At 42.2% G+C, this 25,701-nt stretch overlaps 1 protein-coding gene and 2 long non-coding RNA genes across 5 annotated transcripts in view; 2 read left to right on the top strand and 1 right to left on the bottom strand.

The window, feature by feature from the left end:
• Positions 1-5,673, top strand: part of LOC143434288 (uncharacterized) — a 46,956-nt gene extending 41,283 nt beyond the window's left edge. Inside the window, exon 2 of the long non-coding RNA XR_013103647.1 lies at positions 1,984-5,673. This is a non-coding gene — a long non-coding RNA (uncharacterized LOC143434288). The remainder of the gene's footprint in view (positions 1-1,983) is intronic.
• The window catches only part of LOC143434287 (uncharacterized), a 73,477-nt gene extending 50,285 nt beyond the window's left edge, over positions 1-23,192 (top strand). Inside the window, exons 3-7 of one of the 3 annotated variants that reach the window (XR_013103645.1) lie at positions 10,616-10,698; positions 12,385-12,598; positions 14,929-14,998; positions 20,455-20,593; positions 22,851-23,192. This is a non-coding gene — a long non-coding RNA (uncharacterized LOC143434287). Of the gene's footprint in view, positions 1-10,615; positions 12,599-14,928; positions 14,999-20,454; positions 20,594-22,850 lie in introns of all 3 variants that reach the window. The other 2 variants (XR_013103644.1, XR_013103646.1) reach the window with 2 other exon arrangements.
• On the bottom strand, positions 14,188-25,625 carry St8sia3 (ST8 alpha-N-acetyl-neuraminide alpha-2,8-sialyltransferase 3). Its single transcript, XM_034518577.2, has 5 exons — positions 25,397-25,625; positions 24,534-25,091; positions 23,147-23,269; positions 20,352-20,909; positions 14,188-18,845 (listed from the first exon to the last, which is right to left on the bottom strand). The coding sequence occupies exons 2-5, from the start codon at positions 24,710-24,712 to the stop codon at positions 18,563-18,565; spliced, it is 1,143 nt and encodes a 380-aa protein (XP_034374468.1). The 5' UTR covers positions 24,713-25,091; positions 25,397-25,625; the 3' UTR covers positions 14,188-18,562.
• Between the last annotated feature and the right edge of the window lie 76 nt (positions 25,626-25,701).

Raw genomic sequence — 25,701 nt, forward strand, 5'->3', positions numbered from 1 at the left:
CTGCCACTTTTCAAAGCAGGCAGCCGCTTTTAGTCAGCGGCTCCATGAGAAAAACGGGCAGCCGTTTTGAGTTGGTGGCAGTGCCACCGCTTTTCAAGCTGACAAACCTGCGGTGCCTTCCAGCCGTCAGGTCTGTCAGGTCAGCTGCTTACATGGTAGGATGTAATGTCTTTCTCAAAGACAATATACTCCTCACCATGGCCTTCTACAGAGAAGAACCAGAATTAGCCCCAATGATCACATTTGCTAAGTGACCTATTTCTTTTAAATCTTCGCTTTATTTTTTTTCTTTTTGTTGTAGTTTCTAGTGGAACCCATTGTTATGTTACTGTGTAATATTGATATCTTATTACAAATTGCAGCGTAGTGGGGAGTATTTCGACTCTGAGTTGCGATGTTTTGATCTGGAGCTGGGGTGTTAGAAAATGTCTGGACTCTAAGTACAAGGCATAGGTAGCCTCAGAAATGCCTGGCAGGCCACAGTAACAAGAAGTGGAGGAGGTGATGCTTCTAGAGATACAGGAGGAGAGCAATTTTTGTTTCTGATGCTCTGCATTGTTTGCAGCAAAATGGGCTAAGATCCAGAGACAGAGAACCTGGATTTCAGCCTTCCCTCTGTTATTTACAAACTCTATAATTTAGGGACAAGTAAGATTATTCCTATACGCTTCTGAAGTTCTTTTCTTAAAACAAAAAATAAATGTATGGGAGTTTTGCCTCATGTGTATCTGTACTATATGTGTGCCTGGTGCCCGAAGAGGCCAGAAGAGGGCACCAGATCTGTTGTAACTAGAGTTATAGATGGTTTTGAGCTGCCATGTGGGCACTGGGAACGAAATCTGGGTCTTTGGAAAGGTCTCCAGTGCTCCTAACCACTGAGCTACCTCTCTAGGCCCCTGAAATTCTTTGTCATGCTAGTAGTCCCTGGTTTTCCATCTGGGAAGAACAGACTCTTCATGCCTGGTGATAGAGGATGATCTTTTGATGTCATCTTTCCCTTTTCCTCTCCTTCATCTCCTTCTCTTGGAGAAAGGGTCTCTCTATTACATAGTCATGGCTGTCTTTCAGTTTACTATAAAGATGAGGTTGGCCTTAAACTCACAGAGATCCTCTTATTTCTGCTTCCCCAGTGCTGATGTAAAACATGCTCCACCACACCTGGCTGTTTCTAAAAGGAGGAATGGAAGTATGCTGAATGTTTGTTTTCCTCTCCCCTCCCTGACCAGAACTAGGTGTCAAAGTGCCAATTACTTGTGACTTAGGGAATTGCTGCTTCCTCATGTGGGACCCTGTAGGGTATTAATGCTGAATCATTCATTGACTGGGGGAAAACCAACCATCCAGTCGTCATGGACAAGTCTCTATGGAGACTAATAGTCCCATGTGTACCTGCAAAATAGTGTCAGCCTATTGACTTTTCTTGCTTAGTTCTGATTGCTTAATATTCTGGTAAAAGGATGAAGTAAAAAAAAGTAGTCACTTGCAGAGGGGACTGAGCCCTATGTGAAGGCTTAAGAAAATTTTAGCATGCTCTTAGTTGCATTCTGAATGCAGTGGTCATGCTTAGTGGGAAGATCTGTAGAAAGAATAATAATGATTAATAGTAATAATAATAATAATAAACAAGTTTTTCTCTAAATGGTAAAAATAAATTCAATTGTCGAAAGTTTAGAAAATTACAGAACGCTGCCAAAATTCTAACATAAAGAGATAGCCATTGTTAATTAACATGTTAGTATCTGGCCCTTGAGATAAAAGGATTACTTAATACAAGGTGCTGGAATCTTTACAAGGTAGATTCACCCTGAAATGACTACTACCTGCTAGTTCTTTAGAGGACCTCACTGTTGAGGAGGAACAATAATGACCACAACAGAATGTTCTGGCTGCCCTTAGGGAAGGGCAACCAATGAAAAGTAATTTCTTCTAATTATAGCATTAATGCAAAGACCATGTTCTGAGCTTCACCCTCTGTCTCCCCAGCTCAGCTCTGGACATATATGAAACACTTTCATATGAAATAAAAGGAAATAAATGATGCTACTCAGGACCATGTAGTGCGGGAACCCTAAGATGCGGCTCTAAGAAGAGACAGGCTATGTGTGAGTAAGGATACAGTCAACAAACACTGCATGCTGTGGACCAGTCAGAGCAAAGGACACAGAGGAGTATGGGATATGCTTCTTCTCCTGAAGGATGCCCACTGAGTTACAAACTGCAGAACAAAACCACACAGCAAGAGGAGCCAAATGGTAATGAAGCTGAAAATATAAAGGATACTCAGTGTGTGAACTTTTAGGTCAGGACAAACAATTCTGCATCAGGATGATGTAATACATATGGAGAATGTGAGGTTATTTGGGGAAGGAAGGGGGCTATAATTAGATACCAAGATGTAAACTGGAGCACTTTCTGGATGGATAGTGTCTTGTGGTTGTATTTGTTTCTGAGAATCTGATGTCTAAAGAATTATATTAGTCTAGATAACCCAGACCACACTTTGATCACAAATGAACACCAACTGTTAGTGATTTTTAACAACAAAAGTAGACATGGCTCACTCAGGTATGGCTGGAAATGAAAACTCGTGGCCAGAGTTCCCGAGGATGCCATTTTTTGGTGACATAGTCCAGAATATAATGACCTGCTCTCTGTCTCCCTAGTAGGAACTTTGTCTCTAGCCACAGGGATTCGGTTTATTTTTCTCTCTTTTTTTCCCAACCAACTATGGCCTCCCCTTTACCACCTGGGATTCCCACTCCAAGGATGCCTGATTTCTAGTTCTCAGCCAGACAGTCTGATAGCTGAATGTCTTCTTTAGATGGGCTAGATGAATCATCCCAGGGGCGTTGTTTGTGTTTGGAGAAGTACACTATGCCAGAACTTATGCATATTGAAGAAGTCTCGTTACAAAAACAGTGTGGAGTCTGGGGTTAGAATCACTTAACCTTACACATGGGAACACAGGGAAGTTGATATGACCCTGGGAGCTGACCAGGGGAAGAACTCTGGACTGAATATAGAAGAAAGGTCTATGTAAATAAACAGAAGAATGCAAACAAGAGGCTTTCTGTGAAACAATTCTGGACTGTGACACCCTCAGAAAAATGGCAGTGGGTTTGAATTACTATAACAAAATACCATAGACTTGATAGCTTACAAACAACAGAAATCTTGGTGATTGGGAAGTCTAAGATCAGTGTTGGGGGGTTCAGGTTGAGAGAGAGCGCACTTGCTGGTTCACATCTGCTTTACATTAGTTAAATGTAAATGACAAGGCAGTTCTCAGGGGTCACCTTTAATAATCCTTGCCAGGGTTTTAACCTGATAGTCTAGCCATTTCCAATGGCCCCATCTTCTAATCTCATTGGAGATCAGTTTCCAACATAGGAGTTGGAAGAAACACAACTATTCAGAACACTGCAGATCATTCAGAAAGGTTAACAGCAAGTGACTCCACCCATAGGGTGTAAAGAGTCTAGATATCCACCAAAAAAATGTAGAGATTGATAAAGACAGGGTGAATGACAAATCCCTTGCCCCTAAATGGTGGCTCCTGAGGCCCCATAGAGTATCCAGATCAACCCAACATTCCTTCTTCTACACCAAAGGCTCTATGAACTTAAATCTTCCCACACCTCTTTTTTTTTTGTTTTTTTTGTTTGTTTGTTTGTTTGCTGGATCTGTCATATGGAAGATCCATTCTCTAAGAACGAGAAGAGAAAATCCACATAGCACTTTGGACATCCAGGGTGGGCAGGTATATGATATGTTGTTCGTTTCATCTCGATACCCCTGGTTTCTTGCATGAAAATTAGGGCATTTTCTCACCCTGGGTCTCACATTGCACACAGTCATTCTGGTCTGGATGTAGTTAATGGAGAAAAGTTTCCTACACATATTCCAGTTTGAAGGACTCAGTGCTTCTAAAGGAAAGCAGCAAGTTTTGTGCTCTCATTTCTAAGATCTCCAACTTTCAATCCTTAAGTCACTCAATCAACCCTCTTACTGGATACACATAGTTGACTTCAGCATAGCTGGTTTCTTTTATTTTTTCTTCCTTTTTTCTTCCTTCCTTCCTTTCTTTCTTTCTTCTTCTTTTTAAAAGAATGATACCTCCAACTGAATTCCCACTTTTCTTCCCAATAGACTCTGTTTGCTGATTAGGTCACAAGGTTTCAGGAAAGCGAAATCAGATATATTAGTGTTTGTGACTAAAGTTGCTTAGATCTATATCTCTGTATCTATGTTATCTTCTGCAAAGCTGAGAATGAGTCTGAAATCGATCTTTAAGGTGTTGAACAAATGTGTCCACAGAAACATTTTAGACACCTCTTTTTAAACTTATCGTTTCATGTCATAGGTTGGTCAACTTTCATATTTTCTTCATCCATGTGTTTTTCTTTTAAACACTGTGCATGTACCCCAGCCAGAAAACTCACTCACACAAGATCAATATCACCAGTGCTGAACAGCTCTTTGGTGTGGGAAATAAAGTCTTGTAGAAATGTCTTTAGAATTTGTTGATTTTTGGTGGTGTGTGATTTGTTTCAGAGTCTGTTACAAGAACACCCATTTCCTATCAACACACAGTGGAGAGCTCTGTAATATCTAATTAATTTGAAGATATAACTTCTGTCACTCAATAATACTGATGCATTTCTATAGAATGATGTGTTACCTTGAAAGGGGTAGCTTAGTTAGGGTTTCTATTGCTGTGAAGAGACACCATGACCAAGGCAACATTTAGTTGGGGCTGGCTTACAGTTTCAGAGGTTCAGTCCAGCATCGTGGGAAGCATGGCAGCATGCAGGCAGACATGGTACTGGAGGAGAGTTCTACATTTTGATCTGAAGGCAGCAGAAGAGCACTGGATGCCATACTGGGTGGAGCTTGAGCTTAGGAAGCCTCAAAGCCCACCCCCACAGTGACACACTTCCTCTGACAAGGCCACGCCTACTCCAACAAGGCCACACCTCCTAATAGTGCCACTCCCCATGTGCTAAGCATTCAAACACATGAGTCTATGGGGACCACACATATTTAAACCATCACAGGGGGTTATCACAGAGTGTGTCAGAGCCTGTATACACCATTTGGTTGTATTCTGTGGCACTCTATGGGTTCTTGAGCTAGTTTGTATGTGTGTATTGTAAATGAATGTTGGCAAGTGAATTGTAACTCCTCAAAATATGTCTATCTGAAATGTCCTAATGTGACCTTATTTATAATAAGAGTTGAAACAAATGACCCAGAGTAAGAACTTGAGAGGAGATGGTCCCAGACTCAGCTGGGCTCTAAGTTCAGTGGTTTCCTTAGGGTAGAAGATAGAGGCAGACATCTGTATTTTACAAGTCAAGGAATACCCAGGGTTCTGGCATCTAAGGAGAAAGGAATGCATGCAACAATTATGTGGCAGAGCTTTCAAAGGAATCAACCTTGCTGATACTCTGTTTATACACATTTGTCCTCCAGAACTGTGAGTTATTTTAAGTTACCAACATTGTAGAAATTGTGACCACCCTCAGAAACTAATGTGATGAAGATCAAATCAAATCTTTAACATGATAAAGGGGCTTCTTGTTACTTAAAGCAGAAGTTGTCAAATTAGGACCCAGTGGACTGAATCTAGTTGCTGTTTCATTATCACAAATAAAGTTTTATAGGAACACAGCCCCTGTTATTCATTTGTTTATATTATTTGTGGCTGGGTTTTTTTTTTTTGTTTGTTTGTTTGTTTGAGTTGCCTTGATGGAAACTACAAGGCATATGGAGTTGAATATGTTACTTAATTTTTTGATGCAAATCTACTTGACTCATCAAAGAAACAATTGGTTGGGATTTTGTAATGACTACCTTAGCTAGTCTTAATATCTTTCTTGAAAGATATATGTTGCATTTTTGAATTTGGTTAAAGCATATCTCTCTTTCCTATCTCTCTTACACCTCTCTGCTATTGAATAAAAGAAGCTCAACAGAAACAACCAATCTGTACATTTTGTGTGGGCTCAAGGTAGATTACTTGGTTCAACCTCCTCATTTTGAATTACTGGGACTTAATGTAAATTGGAAGCATTATTAGGTTGGTAGATTGAGTAAGCAATAAACATACTTGTAGAATAAAGGAAAGAACTATCTATCATTGTATTGAAGGACTGTCTTTCCCACATGATCTAGGTGCCTCTTATTTGATTAGTAATGAGAATACAAGCAGATGAGTTTTCCTTGAGTGTGTGAAGCTCTCCAGCTTCTAAAACAGAGACATGGTAACTGAATATAAAAAGCATATAGTAGCGTAGTTACTTACCTGAGTAAGTATAAATTTATATGTATTAAAGTTTTATATTACATGTAAAATTCATCATTTCACCATTAAGGAAGTTATATTCAGTGACAATGTACAATTTTTCTTCTAACTTTTTTGCAAGTTTTCTAGGAGAACATTTAGAAATTCAGTCACTGCATCTCCATTTGAACATTTCTGCTTAGCTCTAAAAAGATCTGTGTGTGCGCGTGTTTGTGTGTGTGTGTGTTCAAGTGTGTGTGCTCCTATGTTCATATATGTGGAGTATAAGTGTGCTTGTTTGTGTGTGTGTGTGCTTGATATATATGTGCAAATGGAAGCCATATGTCAATCTCTGGAATCATTCCCCAGGCACTATCTATTTTGCTTTTGGAGACAGGGTCTCTCATTGACCTGGGGTTTGCCAGTTTGGCTAGATGGTTGACCAGCAAGAACCAAGAACCAGCTGTTCCTCCTGTTGCAGTCTGCTTACTGATGGGTTTACAGGTGCATTCTATCATGCCCAGATTTCTTTTTCTTAAATTTTATTATTTATTTATTTATTTATTTATTGTGTGTATGTGTGTGTGTGTGTTGCACATATGGAGATCACAGGACAAATTGTTGGAGTTGGTTCTCTCCTTCCACCATGTAGGTCCCAGGAATGCAACTGGAGTCTGTAGGCTTGGCTGCTAGAGCAGCCACCTGCTGTGCCATCTTGCTGGCCCCAGGCCAAGCTTTTCAGTGTGAGTTGAACTCACTCAGGTCTTTGTGCCTGTATGCCAAGTGCTTGACTAACTTACCTACCCAGAACCCGAAACAAATTTTTTCTCACAAAATTTGTTTTAAGTTCTTGAAAATTTACCCCAAAGAGGTAATTAAGCCTCCAATATTTCTTATAGCATTGTCTATAACCATGAGAAAGTACAAATTACCCAAATTTGCAGTAATAATAGAGAATTGGTCGAATAAGTTAAGGGGCTCTAATGCTCATTCTGTGAGTTTATCCTTTAATATTTAATAACATAGAAAAATGCTCTTGGTGCAATTTTATAAAAATAAACAGGCAGAAAAGGCAGGGGAATATATGGTGCATAATAGACACACTCAGAGAAAACAGGGGTGAGGTTTGAGGGGTCTGAAGATGTCCTGGTGGTGCTCATCTCGATTTTCTACTGTTTCATTAACGTTTTTGGTCACTATAAAATAAGCAAAGTGGGCGGTCTGTTTCTTTATATACTCTTAGCTGGCGTGGAGAATTGAGTCCACATAAAAGCACAGTTCTTTCCCCTTCTCTGAAAGCTGGCCCCACTGTGCTTCAAGTTTGGCTTGCTAGGGTAGGTCATGGGGACAGATTCCCCTCCCTTCGCCCTGCCCCTCAAACATGGCCCTGGGTCTCCTCTTTACCTGCAACCAAAGGCATCCTGGAGTTCACAGAGAACCTAAGTTCCTGGTGAGCTAATGGCAGGAGAACAGCAATCTATGAGTTCATGGCACTCACTGGAACCCCACACTTACAGTAGCCCCTCTGCAGCTGCCCCTGCTCCGCCCGTACCACAGAAGCTCCAATACCTGTTTAGGTGGAAGCAGAAAGTCATACTTCTTTTCCAGTCTGGGGGCCATAGGGTCAGGTTGGTTCTTTTATGAAGGGGATTTCTCTCTTTTAAAGTCCTCTTTGTCTTGATCAAGTGGTAGCAATGCATTTTCTTAGGGAAAAAAATTCCATTAAAAAAATTTAATTTGTACTAATCAGCCCCAGGCAGAGAGTCTGCAATAAGCTTGATGTCAATTTCATGTTTTGCTGAAGTTTGTGAAATGTTTTGTTTTAGCATTGCCCCACCTTCCCTATTCTCTCTCTCTCTCTCTCTCTCTCTCTCTCTCTCTCTCTCTCTCTCTCTCTCTCTCTCTCTCCCTCGTATGTGTAGAGTGGGGGGAAATCTTCAAACATGATTTCCAGAAAATGAAAACCTCCAGTAGTATATTTGGGCTCTAATATTTTTATCTTTACTTGAATTAACCCTTTCTATCCCCTACCTTCGAATCTTTCCTCTCCTAAGACAGGGTCTCACTCTGTATTTTAGGCCCACAATTTGCAGTCCCCCCCTGCCTCTGCTTTCTGTCTGTCAGACCTGCAAAGCTTGTGTGGCTTCACCGCATTTCCAGCATCCCCTGAGCCACTCAGGATAAAATATATCCCTGTGATATGTTGAAGCCTTTAGATTTCTTTTCTTGTTGAGTATAGCTCACAGTGCTGCCTGAGACAGCACAGCCAGAGGAGAGCCAGTGCTTTTGGTGTCTCTGGTGCAGATGCAAGAGGGAAGTAACAAAAGAAGAGTTGCAATGGTGTGTATACTGTGTTTCACATCTAGCCACCTACCTGCATCCTGTAGATACTGCTTGCCAGCTTACTGAAATGGTCACATTGTTTTTGGTACCAAGGCATAGTGTAGATTAGATGGGCTAAGTTATCTGTAGAATTTATAACACAGTACAGAGCACAGCTAAACAATGGAAGTATCATTTCTAGTGACAGAATCACAGAGGTGAGAGATAACACAGAGAGGAGAAGCCAAGGTGACAGTCAAGGTGGCACTATGAAGAGGGACCTAATGACAATTCTAGGGGTAGAAGGCACAGGCTGAGAGCCAGGCTGAGTTGCCGTTTCATCAGGTGCAGCATGGACCAAGTCCTTAAGTGTCTTTCATTGGCACCCCCTTTCTCTTCTGTGTTTCGTTCTTTTCTTCTTCCCTCACTGCCTCCCTCCCCCTTCTTCTCTCTTGTCTTTATTTCTTTATCCTTCTCTCCTGTCTTGGAGATCAAACCCAAAATCTTGTGAACACTAGTCACTTGTGCCACTACAGAGAGCGTCTCATCCAATTCTTTCATGTTTGAGATGGATCTCATGTACTTGAGGATGGTCTTAAAATCCTGAACTTTCTGGCAGTAAGCATTGGAATTTGTAGCCTTGTACCACCATATCTGGGTCACCCTACTCTCCGTGTGTGTGTGTGTGTGTGTGTGTGTGTGTGTGTGTGTCTGTCTGTCTGTCTGTCTGTCTCTGTCTCTCTGTCTCTCTCTCTCTCTCTCTCTCTCTCTCTCTCTCTCTCTCTCTCTCTCTTTCTCTCTCTCTGGATGTGTGTCTCTGTGTCTGTCTTTGTGTGTGTGTTTCTGTCTCTCTATGTCTGTCTCTTTCTTTGTCTCTGTCTTTCTGTTTGTCTCTCTATGTCTTTCTCTCTCTCTCCACTTCTCTCTCCAGGATCACATATTGCCCAGGCTTGCAAGAATGAGCATAACCTCCGGTACTTCTGCTTCCTCCAGAGTAGTGCCATTATAGGTACATGGCCCCATACTTAATTTATGCGATGCTTGAGACTGAACTCAAGGCTTTGTGCACTGTAGGTAGTTAATTCCACCAGCTGAGCTCAATCTCACACACTTGTGACCCACTCAATTATTGACTAAATAAAATGGTGCTTATAATTGTAATGGTCAGGAGTGATGTATTAGTAGTAGTTATATCATTCAAAGATCCTATGGAAAAAGTATATATGGGCATTTTTGGCATTTACCAATGGTTCATGGCTATAGACAGCCAGGGCCAACATGTGTGGACTTCTCCTGCAAGCTGCCTAGAGAAGGTCTCACTGGGAATGAAAAGAAGAGGATATGTTTGTGTTTTACATGTGACCATGGTGGTTCTGTTAGATGCGTGTGCCCCCTGAATGTGACAAAGACAGAGAGCACTGCTTTCCAATGCACAATAAAACAATTTATTTCGAAACAATGCATCCAGTACTGTGTTTGGCACACGAGGCAACATGGCAGGCACATTCATACTCAACAGTACATTTGGGAAGCCGTCGAAGCAAACTTTTGCATTTTCCTCACAAACTAAAGTCACAACACACACACACACACACACACACACACAGTTATCTCTGTGAAAGGTGATCACTCTTGCTCACCTAGAAGGCAGGAGATATTTACATGGTGCTCAGCCAAGCAGGGCTGGCTTCTTCTGGGCCTCTGTGGCCCTCAGTCTCTAGCTGCTTCGTTCCAAGGACAGGTAAGGCTGCCTCTCACAAGACAGATGTGACTCTGATTGGTAAAGGCCACTTCTTCTTCTTCCTCTGAAGACCACAAAGTGTCCAGTGTGGTCGAGGGGGTAAAGCCTGTTCACATATAATGGCATTTCCCCAAAAGGATGCATCCATGAGGGTGGGGAAAGGGCTGCCATCATAAGAGACATGGTTTTCACCTGATGTGTTTGGTCATCCCACTCATTCCTTTGATAACTAACGCTCACCTTTCCTTCACATGTTGACCTTTTAGTTTCATTACAATATAAAGGGCTCTGACCTACTTCATCCTGTCCCAGTCTTTTCAATGGTACCAAATCAAAGGTAAAAACTAAGGTAAGTATGAGGAACTCTCCCATGTTCTTCTCTCTTCACTTCTAACTTACGTTTTTTACAGTGGACTGTCCAGAGAGCTCCAAGCATAGCATGATATCTGTGGTTTTCATTCTAGCTAGGCAGAGATGTCACTTCTGAATCTCAGCACTGAGGTTGCTGACTGACAGTTGAGACAGAAATGGTCTAGATCCACAAAGCCTTGCTGTGGCATTAAGTAGCCAGCTTATTCAAAAAAGATGTTTGTCCAAGGTCAGGGGTTCTCAACCTGTGGATCATGACCCTTTTTGTTGGGGATCAACTATATTTTTCATAAGGGTCATATATCAGCTATTCTGCATATCAGATATTTACATTACAACTTGTAACAATAGCACAAAGACAGTTATGAAGTAGTAACAAAATAATTTTATGGTTGGTGGTCACCACAACATGAAGAACTGTATTAAAGGGTCTCAGCATTAGGAAGGTTGAGAACCACTGTCCTAGGTCTGGGAAGGTTTCAGTGCCAGTTCCTGATGCTTGGTGATTACACCTCAGCTGGTCATAAAATCCACTGGAGCTCCGGGAGCAAAACTGAGTTCATATATACATGTGATATTGTGTTTATGAAATATGGTTCAACAGCATTTATAATATGGAGTCAAATATCCTAGTTTCACAAAAACTACTAACCATTTGCAAGTGCCTCAATAAATTTACTCAATCTGTTCTTGTCCAAACTTCTCCCCCACTGTCTATCACCTTTCCCACTCCGCCTTCCTATCTAATAAGGGAAAGGCTGGATAGCGTTAAATATATTCACAATAACATCGAGTTTCCCCATCACCTCCCTTGTGATGGTAGGTATGGACTTCTCTGGTCAGAAAATGAGACAGAGAGGACAAGGTCATTCATTATGACAACATATGATTTGTTGGGAGGACTGAAAATCCTTGAATATGTACCTGACTCATCGGAAACAAAAATGTAGTTTGCTCAGCATAAACAAACAAGCTCATTTCAATGATAATTAAGAAAAACAGAACACAATGCCTGGAGTGGCGGCACACACCTTTAATTCCAGCACTCACAGAGGCAGGTGGATCACTGTGAGTTAGAGGACAACCTCATGTCCATATAGCAAGTCTCAGGCTAGTCAGAGCTACACAATAAGACCCTATTTAAAAAAACAAACAAACAAACAAAACTCCCAGAAAGCAGAGGTACACTTTAGCCTTTTAAACACAATATCCAGCGTGAATTCCAAACATCTGCTGTGTAGAGATAACTACAGGACTGGCTGGATATTTTATTATGTGAGGAAAGTAGATTTGGTCTTTTGTGGCTTAACTTTGATTCACTCCATGAAGAACGGCCTTTCACTGTTTGAGGAATTAGGCACATTTTCTCCCACCATTGCCTTCCAAAGGATTTTACTGAACCCACCCAAGAATGACTCTCACCAGAAAAGTCTCTTACTTTGCAAGCCAAGCCTATTCAGTGTCTCATCACTGTGTTAGATGTGTACATCCTCAGTAGGGAGTGCATTCATAACTAATGGTGTGGCGGGACAGCATCTCTGCTACCCAGAGCCGTGAACTACAGGGTAACATGTTGCTTGGTAGGATTAGTTTTCAGAGACACAGCTAGCTAAGAGACACAGAGAGCAGCACACGGCACCTTGCTCTACCACTTTTGCTTACGCAGCCTCTGAAGTTGTCCAGAGGTCTTCAGTGCCATGATTGACGTCTTTGAAGGATCATGGTTTCATCTTTGAGAAGCATTCAGCTGTTTACTTATGAAAGCTCCAGGCACGAGGCTGAGTATCCCTTTGTTGCAGTGCAGACTTCCAGCCACGGAATAACCATTTGGTACAGTGCAGCCTTTGAACCATGGAGCTTCTGCAGGTGTATGGCAGTGGGTAAGCCAAACTATATTTTGTTTGCCTGCTCCTTTAAAGCTTGATGAATACCTGTGAATTTCATGTCGTCAGAAAAGGATGAAAAGCAAGCGGTCAAGCAAAAACTCATCCAAACGTGATTGTAACTAACTGGCAATTAGACTAGAGAATGTTCACCTGGAAGGTTACTCCTTGACTTTAGGAGAGCTCTGGCTGACAATTTCCGAAACTGAGGACCAGTTGAAAGATTTACATCAGCTAAGAATATTTGGATACCTTAGAGATTACATCTAAAGGGCGCAACAACATGTTCTTTCTCTAGAAATTAGTGAACTAACAAGGTAGACTTTCTGTCTCGTTGAAAGGTGGTGTTTGAACATCCCCCAGAGCCACTGCTACCAGCTACTATCTAGTACTTGCTGATTCAGAATTGTTCAGGCGGCGCTACGCTAGAACCAGCTCATATGTCAAAACTAATACATACTGGCTCTTGGGAATGTTGGCATGTTTGAGCTGGCTGATGTTATGTTAGTAGCTTGAAGTTGACTCTGTTGGGGTGACGTATACATAGAAACTTACAAATGCTTAGCTTACCAGAGCAGCTGTCAAATGTCTAGCTGCATAGCGAAGATAAAACTGTTTCTCAATCCCATAGAAAGAAATCAAAGGTGGCCCTTGGGTGCCCGTGATGCTTGAGAGCTTTGCATGTGCACAGCAAAGGGACAAAGCATGGCTTGGACTTCATGAGCACAGTGGCACCTTATCCAACATGGGCGGGAACAAGACAGCGTGTAATAACTGACCACCTGCTTACATCTGTTGGTCTTAGAATTTTAGCTCTGTGAATTTCTTTTTTTTTGGGGGGGGGTCTGGTTTCATTTTAGCTCAAATATCACAGCATTAGAACATCCCTCCATTTGAGGCATTGTTCAGAGGTTGAGAAATCAGACCACCTGAGGAATATTTTAGCCTTTGGGAATGAATCCCAAATTGAATCTGAATGAATCATTTAAACTTCTCTGCTTCTTGGTTTATCCATTTATAAAGATGAATGGCCTGAGCTTTGCTTCTTTGTTTGAAACACGGACCATGAAATATAAAGAACTAGGCTTGGAGTAAAGTGCACAAAGCTATGCTCTTCACATTGTCTGCCGGCTCAAGTCTGTTCCGACTACACTGACAAATTACTACTATGCGCTTAAAACGTAGCAGATGGTCAGTTGGGTCAGAAGTTAGCAGGCCGAGTCACTCATATTGTGCATATATTGCCATGTGTTGTAATAACTTTAAGGAATATTTGATACAAAGCATGTGAGAAATGTTCTGGTTAAAGCCATCTGGGTATAGTTGACTGTGAAATATGCTGTTAGTTTCCATATGCCACATCAGAACCAATCAGGGGTCCTTTTAGGTTGGACTTACCTCAGGATATGATGAATCAAAGATGTGGATTGAGGAGCAAGAATTCTATCTCAAGGTGTTCCTCATTATTTACACTGTTGCTGATACATCCTTGGCATCCACCAGATCCTAATCCCACTGAAACTAGAATCGGCTAACTCAGCATCAGGCTCCTCATTGATTCTAACAATAAAAGAATGAACCGCATCGAGGATTGAAACATCTATTCAACCACACACATCTTTAACAAATCGTTACAATAAAAATAAATGCTCAGCAATATTACATAACAAATCATAACATTCGAAAACATTTCCCATTTGAAATGTTATATTTATGTGGCAAAGCAGTCAGAGTGTGAGAGAGGCAGGGTTAGCCATTTTGGTCCTTGGTATCAATTCCTTGGTTAAATGGTCCATGGATGAGGTGGCTTAGACAGACTGGCGAGATGCCTCGATTCCCAGCACCCATGGTGTTCTGTTAGAGCTCTTCGGTCACATGTCCCAACTTTGGTCACAAGGTCAGTTATACACAGCTGGGAAGTAGTAGAAGTCAAGCAAATGTTTGTCTGATATGTTCACAGTTATGAGAAGAGAGGCTTAAGGGGCCAGAACTACACAGAAAAGATCTCAGAATGTCATTTGAATGGAAGAATAACCAAAGTTTTCCACTACTTCTTAGCAAAACAAACTAATACAATAATTCAAAGCCTGTTGTTGAAATTACTTACAAAATGGAAAACATTTCTTAACTCAAGGGGTCCCTGCTGAAAGTTTTATATACAAAAGTCTACAGCTACTTTTAGCCTTCAACTTCTAAACCATTCACACACGATTTTATTACGTTGATATATTATCAGGTACAATTTTATCTGTCAGCTATGTACCATCAATAACTGGACTGGGATTTATCGGTCAGTGATTTAACAGGAGTTTTCTCTCTCATTTTAGGGGAGACTGGGTGGCTTTCAGCAGGCTGCTGTGTACAGGACAAGTGTCTCCTCTACTGCTGTGTACCCAGGCAAGTGCACTTAGCCATCTTTCCCTTCTTCCTTCACGGCCCCTCTCCATTATGTTTGTACTCCAAATATTCCAGATTTAAGTTGTTTTCCTTTGGCTGTAGCTTTGATACTTTAATTTAATTTAACTTCAGTAATTATCTATGTAAAATTTGGGAAAAATCACTTAGTCTCTCTGCATCTCAATTTTAATATTTGTAAAGTCAAGATGGGTTAGAAAACTCAACGACTCCTCCCCTTCCATTGTTTCTGTTTCTCTGGGGCCCACGAGTTATTGTCTGTTTGGGGCCTTGCCTGAAGTTAGAGAGCATGGACTCATATTCACTGAATTTCCTTCAACATTAGTTTTGTCTGGGCACTCACATTCATCAGCACTGACAGCCTTGGTACCAGGAGGGTAGGTGAGTGAATGGGGTCTTCCTTTGTATGTTCTCGCTATAGCCCATGTCTGATATTCAAGTCAGAAACAGATGGAACAGAGGTCATATTCAGCATTGGTAGACATACTGCATCTTTATAATGGTTAAAGTTACTTAGCACAAGAACACAGTCAGGGAATGGAGATCAATGGTGGAGTATTTATCTACCCGGAGCAGGGTCTTAGGTTGGATCCCCAGATCCATAGACTCACACTCAGACCCCAAATTTCCGGGTGTGAGAGGAAGTCATGACAACCACCTTTTGACTCATGCTGCCGGGAGTCTTTAAATTTCCTTGTCTTCTCTGCTAAGTAATTATTTTCAGACATCCTTGGGAGCGTTACGGTAAAATTTATTCACATAGCTGATGGTGTACTCTGTTGTAGGTAGCCAAGAAATGAATACGTTTCTTACAAAAGAATGTACTAACCGGATCTAACCAAGTGGAGCCAAGGTAGAAGAGCAGGGGTATGAGCATGTAGCTGCATAAGCAGGAAGTTCAATGGCCCCTCTGCTCTGTCCACCGCCCTTGAGGCTACAAGCCTAGGGACTGATGGAGACCCAACAAGCTCTGGCTGCCTTTCTAATAAGAAAACCTTTCTGTCATGAAAGCAGCTACATTGGTTTAGACATTGAAATAGTCCTGGGAAACAGAAAAAAAAAGATTGTAGCATCAGTTGGTGGCTGCATTTCCAAACCATCAGAGCAGCAGGTTCAGGATACACCTGAGGTAAAAATAGCCATAAAAACCCCCCAAACCTCCACAACATTCTGATAAGATCAAATTTAAATAGACTATCTTGGATTAATTAACTAGCTTTGGGGATCTTCTAGTCTTTGAGTATTTTATCTTGCTTAGTGCACAGAGTCCAAGTTTATATTTAGTAAGACCTGATGGGCACACTGAAATTAAAACCCTGGAGTCAGAACCTGACCTGGATAATCTTAGTATTAGTATCCCTTGGCTGCAACCAAATGAATTAAGGGCTTAGAAATAGCCAGGCCTTTCAATCCTGATAATAACTGCTGCAATTCTGTCAGTCTCCATGACCCACACCCATACAGAGAGTAACAGCATGGTGTCCTGTGCTCTTTAACGTGACGTGATGGGGCACAGTCAAGGTGTGGTTTAAAGTGACAGGGCACAGCCATGGTATAGTTCAACATGACAGGGTACAGCCAAGGTATCTTTTTAATGCCCATGGAGTTGTCTTTGAATTCTAAAGCGTTTTAAAATTACCTTATAATTTTAATTTTCTTACTACTCTGTGCATAGTTAATGCTTCTTATTTTGAAATATATATCCCTATTTCCTCTACTCTATCTGAATGACTGGCATTCACAAGTGGGTAAGATGTCCCACAGTTGGTATTGTGTTTGGATATGAATGGTTTTCTTTCACTAGATTGTATAAGGGGCTGATTTAGTTCCTCAAAAAGAACAGTGCTGCTCCAGGACCAAGTGGTATACAAGAACGGTGTGTCTCCTTACTCCACTTCTTTTTAGGAACGATTTTTCCCCCCAAGAGGGGCAGCACACTGATGACTGAACTATATAGCAAGGGTTTTTAAAAATATTTACAACACTGTAAGCAGTCTAGATGAGATTTCTGGAAAAGAACAAGCTACCCCACTGGAATGTATAACAAATGTGCTCCACGGGCACTCGTAAAGAGGAAAGAAAGTCTTATTAAAATTTAACACCAACTTGGCCAGCATTTGGGTTGGATTGGAAGAACAAAGTGCTGTTCAGCGTGAGCGCCTGGGAAGGGAGTGATGCGATTTTTACTGATACAGCTGAAACAATGAGGACAATGGCCAGCTGATCTCAAATTCCAAAGGTTATTAAGGACCAAGTCTTGCCACTGCATAATGGCTTTTCTTTTTGAAATGCTCAATGTATAGATGCACAGACTTGGAAACAGAGAATAGTTTCTTCAACTGTCTCAAAGAAAGCAAGCATGTCTAGATGCTTGTTGGTGGGGATGTCACAGAAAGGATCTGACATGACTAATGCTAACATGCGTCACACAGGGGCCAGTCTGGCCAAAGCTTTAGTTTGTCTTCCACACCAACTCTTGTGCTTCTCCGTTGGTCACAACGCTTTACAGAGTATATGACTTGCAAACATTCTTCTTCCCCTTTCTTTATTTTTCTCCAGGTTTTTAAATTAACTCAATGCCTCTTTGTTCTGAGAGAGTGCCCAGCCTAGTGCTTGAACTGGAAATGTTGAAGACATAAACTAGAAAGCCCTTGTAGGATCTGCCACAACTGCACACATGCCAACAGACGCAATGCCACCCACACTATGAGCTTTCTTTGTGACAGAAAAAGAGACACTGTAGCACATGCCACTCTACTCAAATAGACCACCATGCTGTCAAATAACAAGTATGGACAAGTAAGGACTTGATAAGATGCATTTCCTATAGAATTCTTCATGGGGGAAGTTATTAAGATCTGCTCAGTTTGTTATGAAACATCCAAGTTATCCAGAACCTTGAACACATCAGGTACAGATGCAAACACATACAAGTGAAGCTAATCCAGAAGTATTCCTAACAAATCATTAAATTCTTTTGGTAGTAGAGCAACAGGAAGTGTGTGTGTTGAGAGAGAGAGAGAGAGAGAGAGAGAGAGAGAGAGAGAGAGAGAGAGAGAGAGAGAGAAGGAGAGAGAGAGAGAGGGAGAGAGAGAGAGAGAAACCAGCAAACCAGTTTTTAGTTTTTGAAGATTCTGATCCCCCTGGTAAAAGAGACCCTGCTGAAGCCGGCCAGAGCTCTCTGGTTATGGGGACTATATCAAAGTAGGGCTGAGGAGGTGACAGTCACATTCCTCATTCACATGGGAGTCGTTTTATTATTAAAATACAAACTTAGAACTAGATCAAGCTATTCTCTGTGCAGCATACTTCCAAATGCAGTAAAACCTTCCCCGATCAAGTCTAAATCACACAGCTTCAATGCACTTGTCCTATGTCTGTTAAGATCATTCAAAGAGCAGTGCAAAAGAGGAAGAGAAGACGTCTTTCCTTGTAAGTGGCAGACAGGCTTTGCCAGATTGTCTATGGGTTTTGTTCTGGGAGACTATTCAATTTGGTTTGGGGGCACTTATTAAACAGCCGTTTGGCACTTTCCATTTGGAGTTCTTAGGCACAGTGTGACAGAGTGAGCTTCGTGAGCCCTTCCCCATGCATTCGATAGAGCAGCTGAAACTCAGCAGGCAGCTGGTGAGACTCCTGCCACTTGGTGGTAAATTTGGTTCCTTTTTTGTCATAGTAGTGGTAAGGCAGATCCTCCCTGGTGTTGGGGTCAAATCCAAAAGGCCAGAAACCGTACAAGTGGATCTCTTCGCATATTGCAGATGCAAGGGTGTACATAAGGATACCTGTGCTCAGTCGTTTGGGTGACAAGTGTTTGTTTTTCCAGTACCTGCAGAACAATAAGTACATGCAGATTCAGCAGCTGGTACTGAAGGTTTCAGTCAGATATGTCAATAAGCAGGGCTAGGAGCTAGATTTTTCTGAACTGTTTGGGTTTCATGGGTAGATACATTCCCCAGCTCCAGTACATGAATGGGTCTGTTCCCTTGTGGATGAGATTTAAAATGTCATACAAATTGAATAAAAATGGAGCAGAATGGAGTAAAAATGATAAAGTCAAAGATTTGGGATGGGTTGATAAACAATCTGGGTTTGAACTTCGGCTTCTCCCGTGTTCAGTAGTGACTTTGGACAAACACATGTCACTCTTTGTATTCAGTTATCAAACTTTGGGGTTTAGTTCTATTGTCTCTTACATTCTTGGGAATGGTACCAGTTTGTGTATGTTACCCTTTGGTGATTATTCATCACACCCATTTTCTCAAAGTAAAGAAAGGTCTCAGTTTGGACTATAAATAATACAATTGCCCTTCCTTTTGGAGACACACCATTTTACTAGATTATGAGCTCTCTTTCAATGGAAGCTCAACAAAATAGATCTTAAATTTGAAAGATCTTAGGAAACAAGAGGAAGGAAATGTCTATTACAGCATGCATTCCTGGTCACCAAGCCTTCCAGAACCCACCTGAACTTATAATAAGATCTGTGCTCTGCTGTGAATTCCTTACAGAAGAGGGCATGGGAGTTGAGGCAATGCTCCGAGGAGTTAAAGAAAAAAAAAGTTGTACAATTAATCTTGCCTTTAAAAATGCCCTGGATGATGGCCTCACTTATGGCTGCATACTTAAACCATCTAGGGGGTTATTAAAAACACCGAGTACATGATCCTTGCCTCCCTCACTGAGTTAGACTCAAGGCCAGCCCAGGCAGTAGTATTTTACTTCAAAACTCTGATTCTTATAAACAGCCCAAACTGAAAGTTACTGGACGAGATGGAAATGTTGCATCTCCAGCCAGTCTCCTTATCAAACCATAAGGGACGGCAATGAACTCCTTAAATACTCAAAACATTTAATTATAAAAGCAGATTATGCCATTTAGGATTTACCCAGGTGGGTTCCTAATCCCGAAACTCTACAAACACCTGATCATCAGACAAAAAGGATACTTTAAAGTCAATGGTAATTTTTTTCTTCTTTAAATTACAATTTTTAAAATTAGGCTTTGCATGATTTAGTCACTGGTGTTACCAGGATATACCTATTGGTACAAGGGAAATTCTTGGTTGGTGGTGATTTCCATGGCTGCACACTAAGAAGGAGCAGGAAATAAAAGGAAGTGTGATGAATGGTCTTTTCATTTCGCACTTGGTTACCAGCTAGGGGTAAACTGAACTTTTAAACTAGCGTGATTCATTCATTCATTAAAAAGATAAGAGTTTGTCCTCAAGAACTAAACCAACCACAACTAGTGAGTTGGATGGCTTCAAGAGATTACAATATTGACTTGCCATCTGGTGGGAGTATGAGTTAAATGTAATAAAAACATACACACCTGTTGACATGTTGCATGATATTTCCAGGCCAAGCCAACTGGACCTTTAGCTGACCTCTGTGCTCAACAAAAAAATCCACTAACGTTCTCGTTACGGTTGCAGAAGTATGGAAGAAAAACGCAGGGATCCAAAGAATGGCCCCATCAAGCTTTTTTAAACTGAGGAAGAAGTTGTTACGGTCCTGAATGGTTAAAAGATTGTTGTAATATTTTTCCAAGATGCTTGGATTGAAGGTTGTGAGGTTGGTTTTCCTTCCAACATCTTTGTGGAAAGCCTCTGTCGGGGCAAAATTGCATCGAAAAACAAAATCTGATTTATCTATTTCTTGTCCACACTGACTCCCTGTCAAGATTCCACTGTTTCCAACCACAGCACAAATATTATGACGCTTATTCATAATGGGTGACACATCTGGGAGCAGGGACCGGAAGTTATTGCTAATAGAGAAAACATATTTATGGCTGGAGTAATCGTAATGCATCAGTTGTCCAATCCGAACACTACTCTTGGTCAAAGAAAAATTTTTTATTACATCGACATGCTGAAGAATTTCTTGCCTAAAATAAAAAAAGATTCATTAAATACATTCTATCCCAAAGACCCAAGTTTCCATCTTATGCTTCCATTTAACTCACACAAGAATATTAAGCACACTCAGTTCAAGTAAGAGTATACATTCATATTTGCGGGCTCCAAAGGGAAGCCTGATTTATAATGTGCAGGCATAGCAATATCTCCCAGTCAACTTCTGAATGTAACCTTTGGATGCTAGTAAATTCAGTGTACAGTTTGACCTACTATTTCTTGGTATTCTGGTCTACTCGAAGGGTGTATTTGATTAAGGAGGCGGCAGATGCCAAACTGTGTTAGGAAACACAGGGAGAAAATTTACACAGGTTTCAAAGAGCTCACATTAATGTATAAACATTGGTGACTTAGAGTTTGTAACTAGGGGCTGCTTGTTTGCTATTGGACTGTAGTGCTTGACGAACAGCAAATACTACAGGTGTCTAAATAAAAGCTAAACAGATATGGATCAGCACATAGTACAGCACTCTCTATTATTAAAATATGGAAATGGAAGAGTAATGGTCATGACTAAATGCTTAATAGAAATGAAACGATAATCTATCTCTTTGAGGCCTACTGAATCATGAAACAGGGATTTTTTTTTCCTGTTTGATTACATGGAATCACAATTTAGCAGGATATTGGTAAGCCTTCAGAAAAACAAAACAAAAAAAAGGCCATTAAGATCTGAAAAGAAAAGGTAATAAGAGAAGAGTGATACTTAGAATTGACGTCAGCTTGATTTCATACTGAGCTTTCCATGAAATTATCTTCCCTTAAAGTCTGAGGTACTTAAAAATAGTTTAAAAGACAGGTAACCTGCGACTTTGCTGCAGGTTCCCCAGTGACAAGAAGGCAAATCGAAACTCCCAGGCCTTTTGTTTAAACAATAGCAGGGTGAAAAGAGCTATTATCAAATCTAGGACAACGTAGACTGGCACAGTCACCTCAGCTTTCAGGTACCAGCATAAATCTTGGAGTTGTTAAAAAGCAACTTAAAACAATACTGTTAAAATTAATTAAAGGTTTTCTAAGAAATGAATTGAAAGGCAGGACATTTCGAGAAGGAAGTGTTCTTTTGATTGATTGCTAGGGATATTTGTCCCAGTGTAGAAAAATACTGTAATCAAGTTAGAGATGTATTTGGTGTGTTTGGGGGTTTGGTATAATGAGTTCTACTTTGAAAACTGTACTGTCTGCAAAATTAACTTTAGATGAAAATCCCAAAGGCTAAAGCTGAAAAGTACCTCCATGGCTTAGAATTAATGGCCACAAACTAGTTTATAATTAAGCATAAATACTTTAAAAACTGTAACCATAATCCTATGATTATACCAGTTAAAAGAAAAACCCTACACATTTTTTTCTGACACCATGGGTTTCTTTTTATTTTTTCCAGTAGAATATATATATATATATATATATATATATATATATATATATATATATATAAATGTCAGGGCAAAAACCACATATCCCTTCCTGGTTTGTAAAATAAGTATTCACAGCCCTAATAAATACACTAGATGGCTCACATTGCATTTAGTGACATAACAATCCCACTGGGTGGGTGGAGGGATGTCTATGGTTCTGAGACCAAAAATCACTGAGAATTAATTTCTTTCTTTTCCCTTCATCTAAAACAAAATGAAACAATAAAGAAAAACCTTCTTCATGTGTAAAAACAGGCCATCACAATGAATAAGAATGAAGTTATTTTTATAATAAAAGCTGCAAAATCTTCATAAAAACCAACAGGCGAAACTGAAACAAAACCATGTTTGAATACATATATATTTGGGCCCAAATCTCCGCTAGTGAATGATGTGGTAAGGTTGTGTTGACTATAAGTAAGATTGTATAATTATATTATAAAGGAGATCATTTGTTTGTAATGAAACCTTTTTTTTTTTTTTCTTTTTAAATAGGCAACTTTGGTGCCGCCAGACATCGTGGTACTCAGTCAAGGCCAAATTACGAAGATATTGGCCAACCTGATTGCTCCTGTTTAGAAGGTACTACAAATATGTAAGAGGGCTGGCTATGAATCACCTCCTCTTACATGTAAGCTGGGGAGACAAAGCCCCTACACTTGCAGGTGGGGCGAGATGAGTTGGAGCTTTGTGTGTGGTACTGGCTTTGGATTTGTTTTTGTGCTGTTTGTTTTATTGAGTTTCAAAATTAACAACAACCACCACCACCAAAACCTCTCTTCCTATCCTACCTTTGATGTAAAAACGCTGTCCGATTAAATGTCCATTTAGAAGGTTTCTCTTGGAGTTCATGGGTGAGAGAATTCGTAATGGGCACAAATGACGGGTCTAGAAACTTCAGCGCAAACTGTGACCTGAGGAGGAGCATGAATTCAGATAGGTGCTGGCCTCAGGGAGGGGAACCCAGACAGTGACAGCTCCGGCAACAACCGGAAGGGGCCGCTGGCACAAGAGCAAGCCCACCCCATACCCCCTCTCTTTTGGCACATTCTCTGCTCCTACATAAGCCCGGAAGAAAGGAAGAAAGGGGGAGACTCTTCCCCATTGTCTAGTCCTCCGGGTGCAAGGGACACCATAAAAAGATGGCGGTCACGCAGACGGCAAGGGTCGGAGCCCAGCCCAGGGCTGCAGTCCGCGGCTCAGCGGGACTACGAGTCAGCACCGCGGACAGCAGCCGCCGACGCGACCCCGCCACCCCCTGGCCTGGAGAATTGATTTTTTTGGTGAAAGGGCAGGGGAAATTCGAGACTCAGGCGAAAGGGGTGGGGGTTGAGGGCTCCAGCCTTAACCTTTTCCTTCCCACGCCCAAGTCTGATTTCACCCCTCAGCCTTTAGCTGGAGACTCCCAGAGAGCCGGGCTCTTCTGTCCAGGCCTAGCTTCTTCAGGTTGCACATTCCTGGCCCAGCTTGGCCCACAGGGTGCAGCTTGTGATTGCCACCCGCCCATCAGAAGGCGGTGCGGGGAGAGCTCCTAGTGGGCACAGGTAGGGGTGGGGCTCCAGATGAGCGGTGCGGAGTTGCGCCCCGCGGTGACTTCGACCCAGCGAGGGTGGGCGGCCCTCAGCAGAAGGCTAGCTTCCCGCAGGGGCTGAGGAATTGCAGAAATCCAGGAAAGGAGGGGGCGGGTGGCAGCGGGGGAAGGGTCGAGGAAGAACCCCCTAGGGGCTTCAAGAGAATAAACCTGCGCATCATTAGATGAGAAAGGGGAGGAGGGAAGGGGTGCGAGAACAGTCGGCGCCTGCGCCATTAGATCGCCCCAGCCAGGCCTGCGGAGTCCGCTGCTAGTGCTCGGTCAGGTCGCTCACCTCAAGCCTTGCCCAGCTCTGGGTTCACCCCCCACCCCCTGCTGTCCAAACACCGCCTCTCGCTCTACCGCCAACACCCCAGTTTTGAAATGGGGGAGGGGACGCAGAGAAAGAATAGGAGAAATTCAATCACATCGATTAGGACAAAGGCTTTTAGGGGATTTGGGATAAAAAAATAAAGTGCTGAAACAGAAAAAAAGGAAGGAAAGGACCACGCAGTTACCGAGAAGCCCAAACACTCTTCTCTGACGGTCCCCCAACACACCATCGACCCGAGATACCCGAGGGCGCTCCAACAGAGGCCCACACTCACCGGAATCCCGCGTGGAACATGTACATTCGGGGCGCCCCCGGGCTGGCGTACTTGGGAGTGGTGAAGATGTTCTCCTTTTTCAGAGACACGTAGCTGATAAGCGATAAAATCAGCAGGGCCACGCTGAGCATGACCAGCCCTAGCACACTGGCGACTCGGGCCATTTTGCAATTTCTCATCCCGGGCTAGGCTGGGCTCAGGGAAACCGGGGAAATCGGTCCATTGAGCGGCCAGCAGCCTGCCGGCGTGTGAGTGTGTTGTGTGCGTGCGTGTGTGCTCGCGGGCGCGTGTGAGTGTGTGTGGCGGGGGAGGGGGAACCCAGGCAATTGAGTCGCAGAGGGCCCGGGGGTGGAGAACGATCTGGAGCCCCTGGAGAAGCTGGAGCCGGCCCCCTATCCCACCCCAGGGCAGGGTCGAGCCTGGCCCGGAGCTGAACAGGAAGATGGAGGGTCTGCGCGGCGGCGTAGCTGGCGATGGAGCACACGGAGCAGTGCGTCTCCGGCTGCCGGCTCAGGCTCCCCCGCGCGTTTCCAGCGAGGTTGCCATCTCCACCGCCGCCTGAAAGATAAATGTGATTGGAATAGTGTTACAGTTCGATCTAAGCACAGGATTTAATTAATGAACTCTAATCTCCTAAATAACCAAGGGGAGGGATGAGGAGGGGGAAGGGCAGGAGGGGAAGCGGCTTGGGGATGGTGGGGGACAGAAAAGAGACTGGGAGGCTGGAGCCCACTCCAATGGGTTCCAGGACCCGCTAAGGGTACAGCTGAGTAGGAGGCTGTTGGGAGACAGATGCCCAAACTTAGTTTAATGAACCATTCATTACTTTATAAAATACATCACGAAATAGGACGATAAATAACCTGATTTGCTACTGTGGAGGATAAACACCAGCTGGGTACTTCTCAGAGATGGAGTGAGAATGTTTTTTTAGGAAGGCAAACGTTTAAAAGCTTTCTCATCTCCATCAGGCATTACCCTGAGTCCCACCGGCAGCACCTGCTGCAGCATCTCTGCAAGGAAGATCTAAATAGCAGTTGAGCTATGCTGTCTTGGGAACACTTGAGAACATTCTAGAGAATATTCTAGAATGTCTCATGGTGCTCCTTACTTATACACTTACGTAAAAGAAGGGTACAAGCAAAGCTGTAAGACAATAAGCGTGGAA

The sequence above is a fragment of the Arvicanthis niloticus genome, chromosome 14, assembly GCF_011762505.2.
Source record: "Arvicanthis niloticus isolate mArvNil1 chromosome 14, mArvNil1.pat.X, whole genome shotgun sequence".
In the NCBI taxonomy this organism is placed as follows: Eukaryota; Metazoa; Chordata; class Mammalia; order Rodentia; family Muridae; genus Arvicanthis; species Arvicanthis niloticus.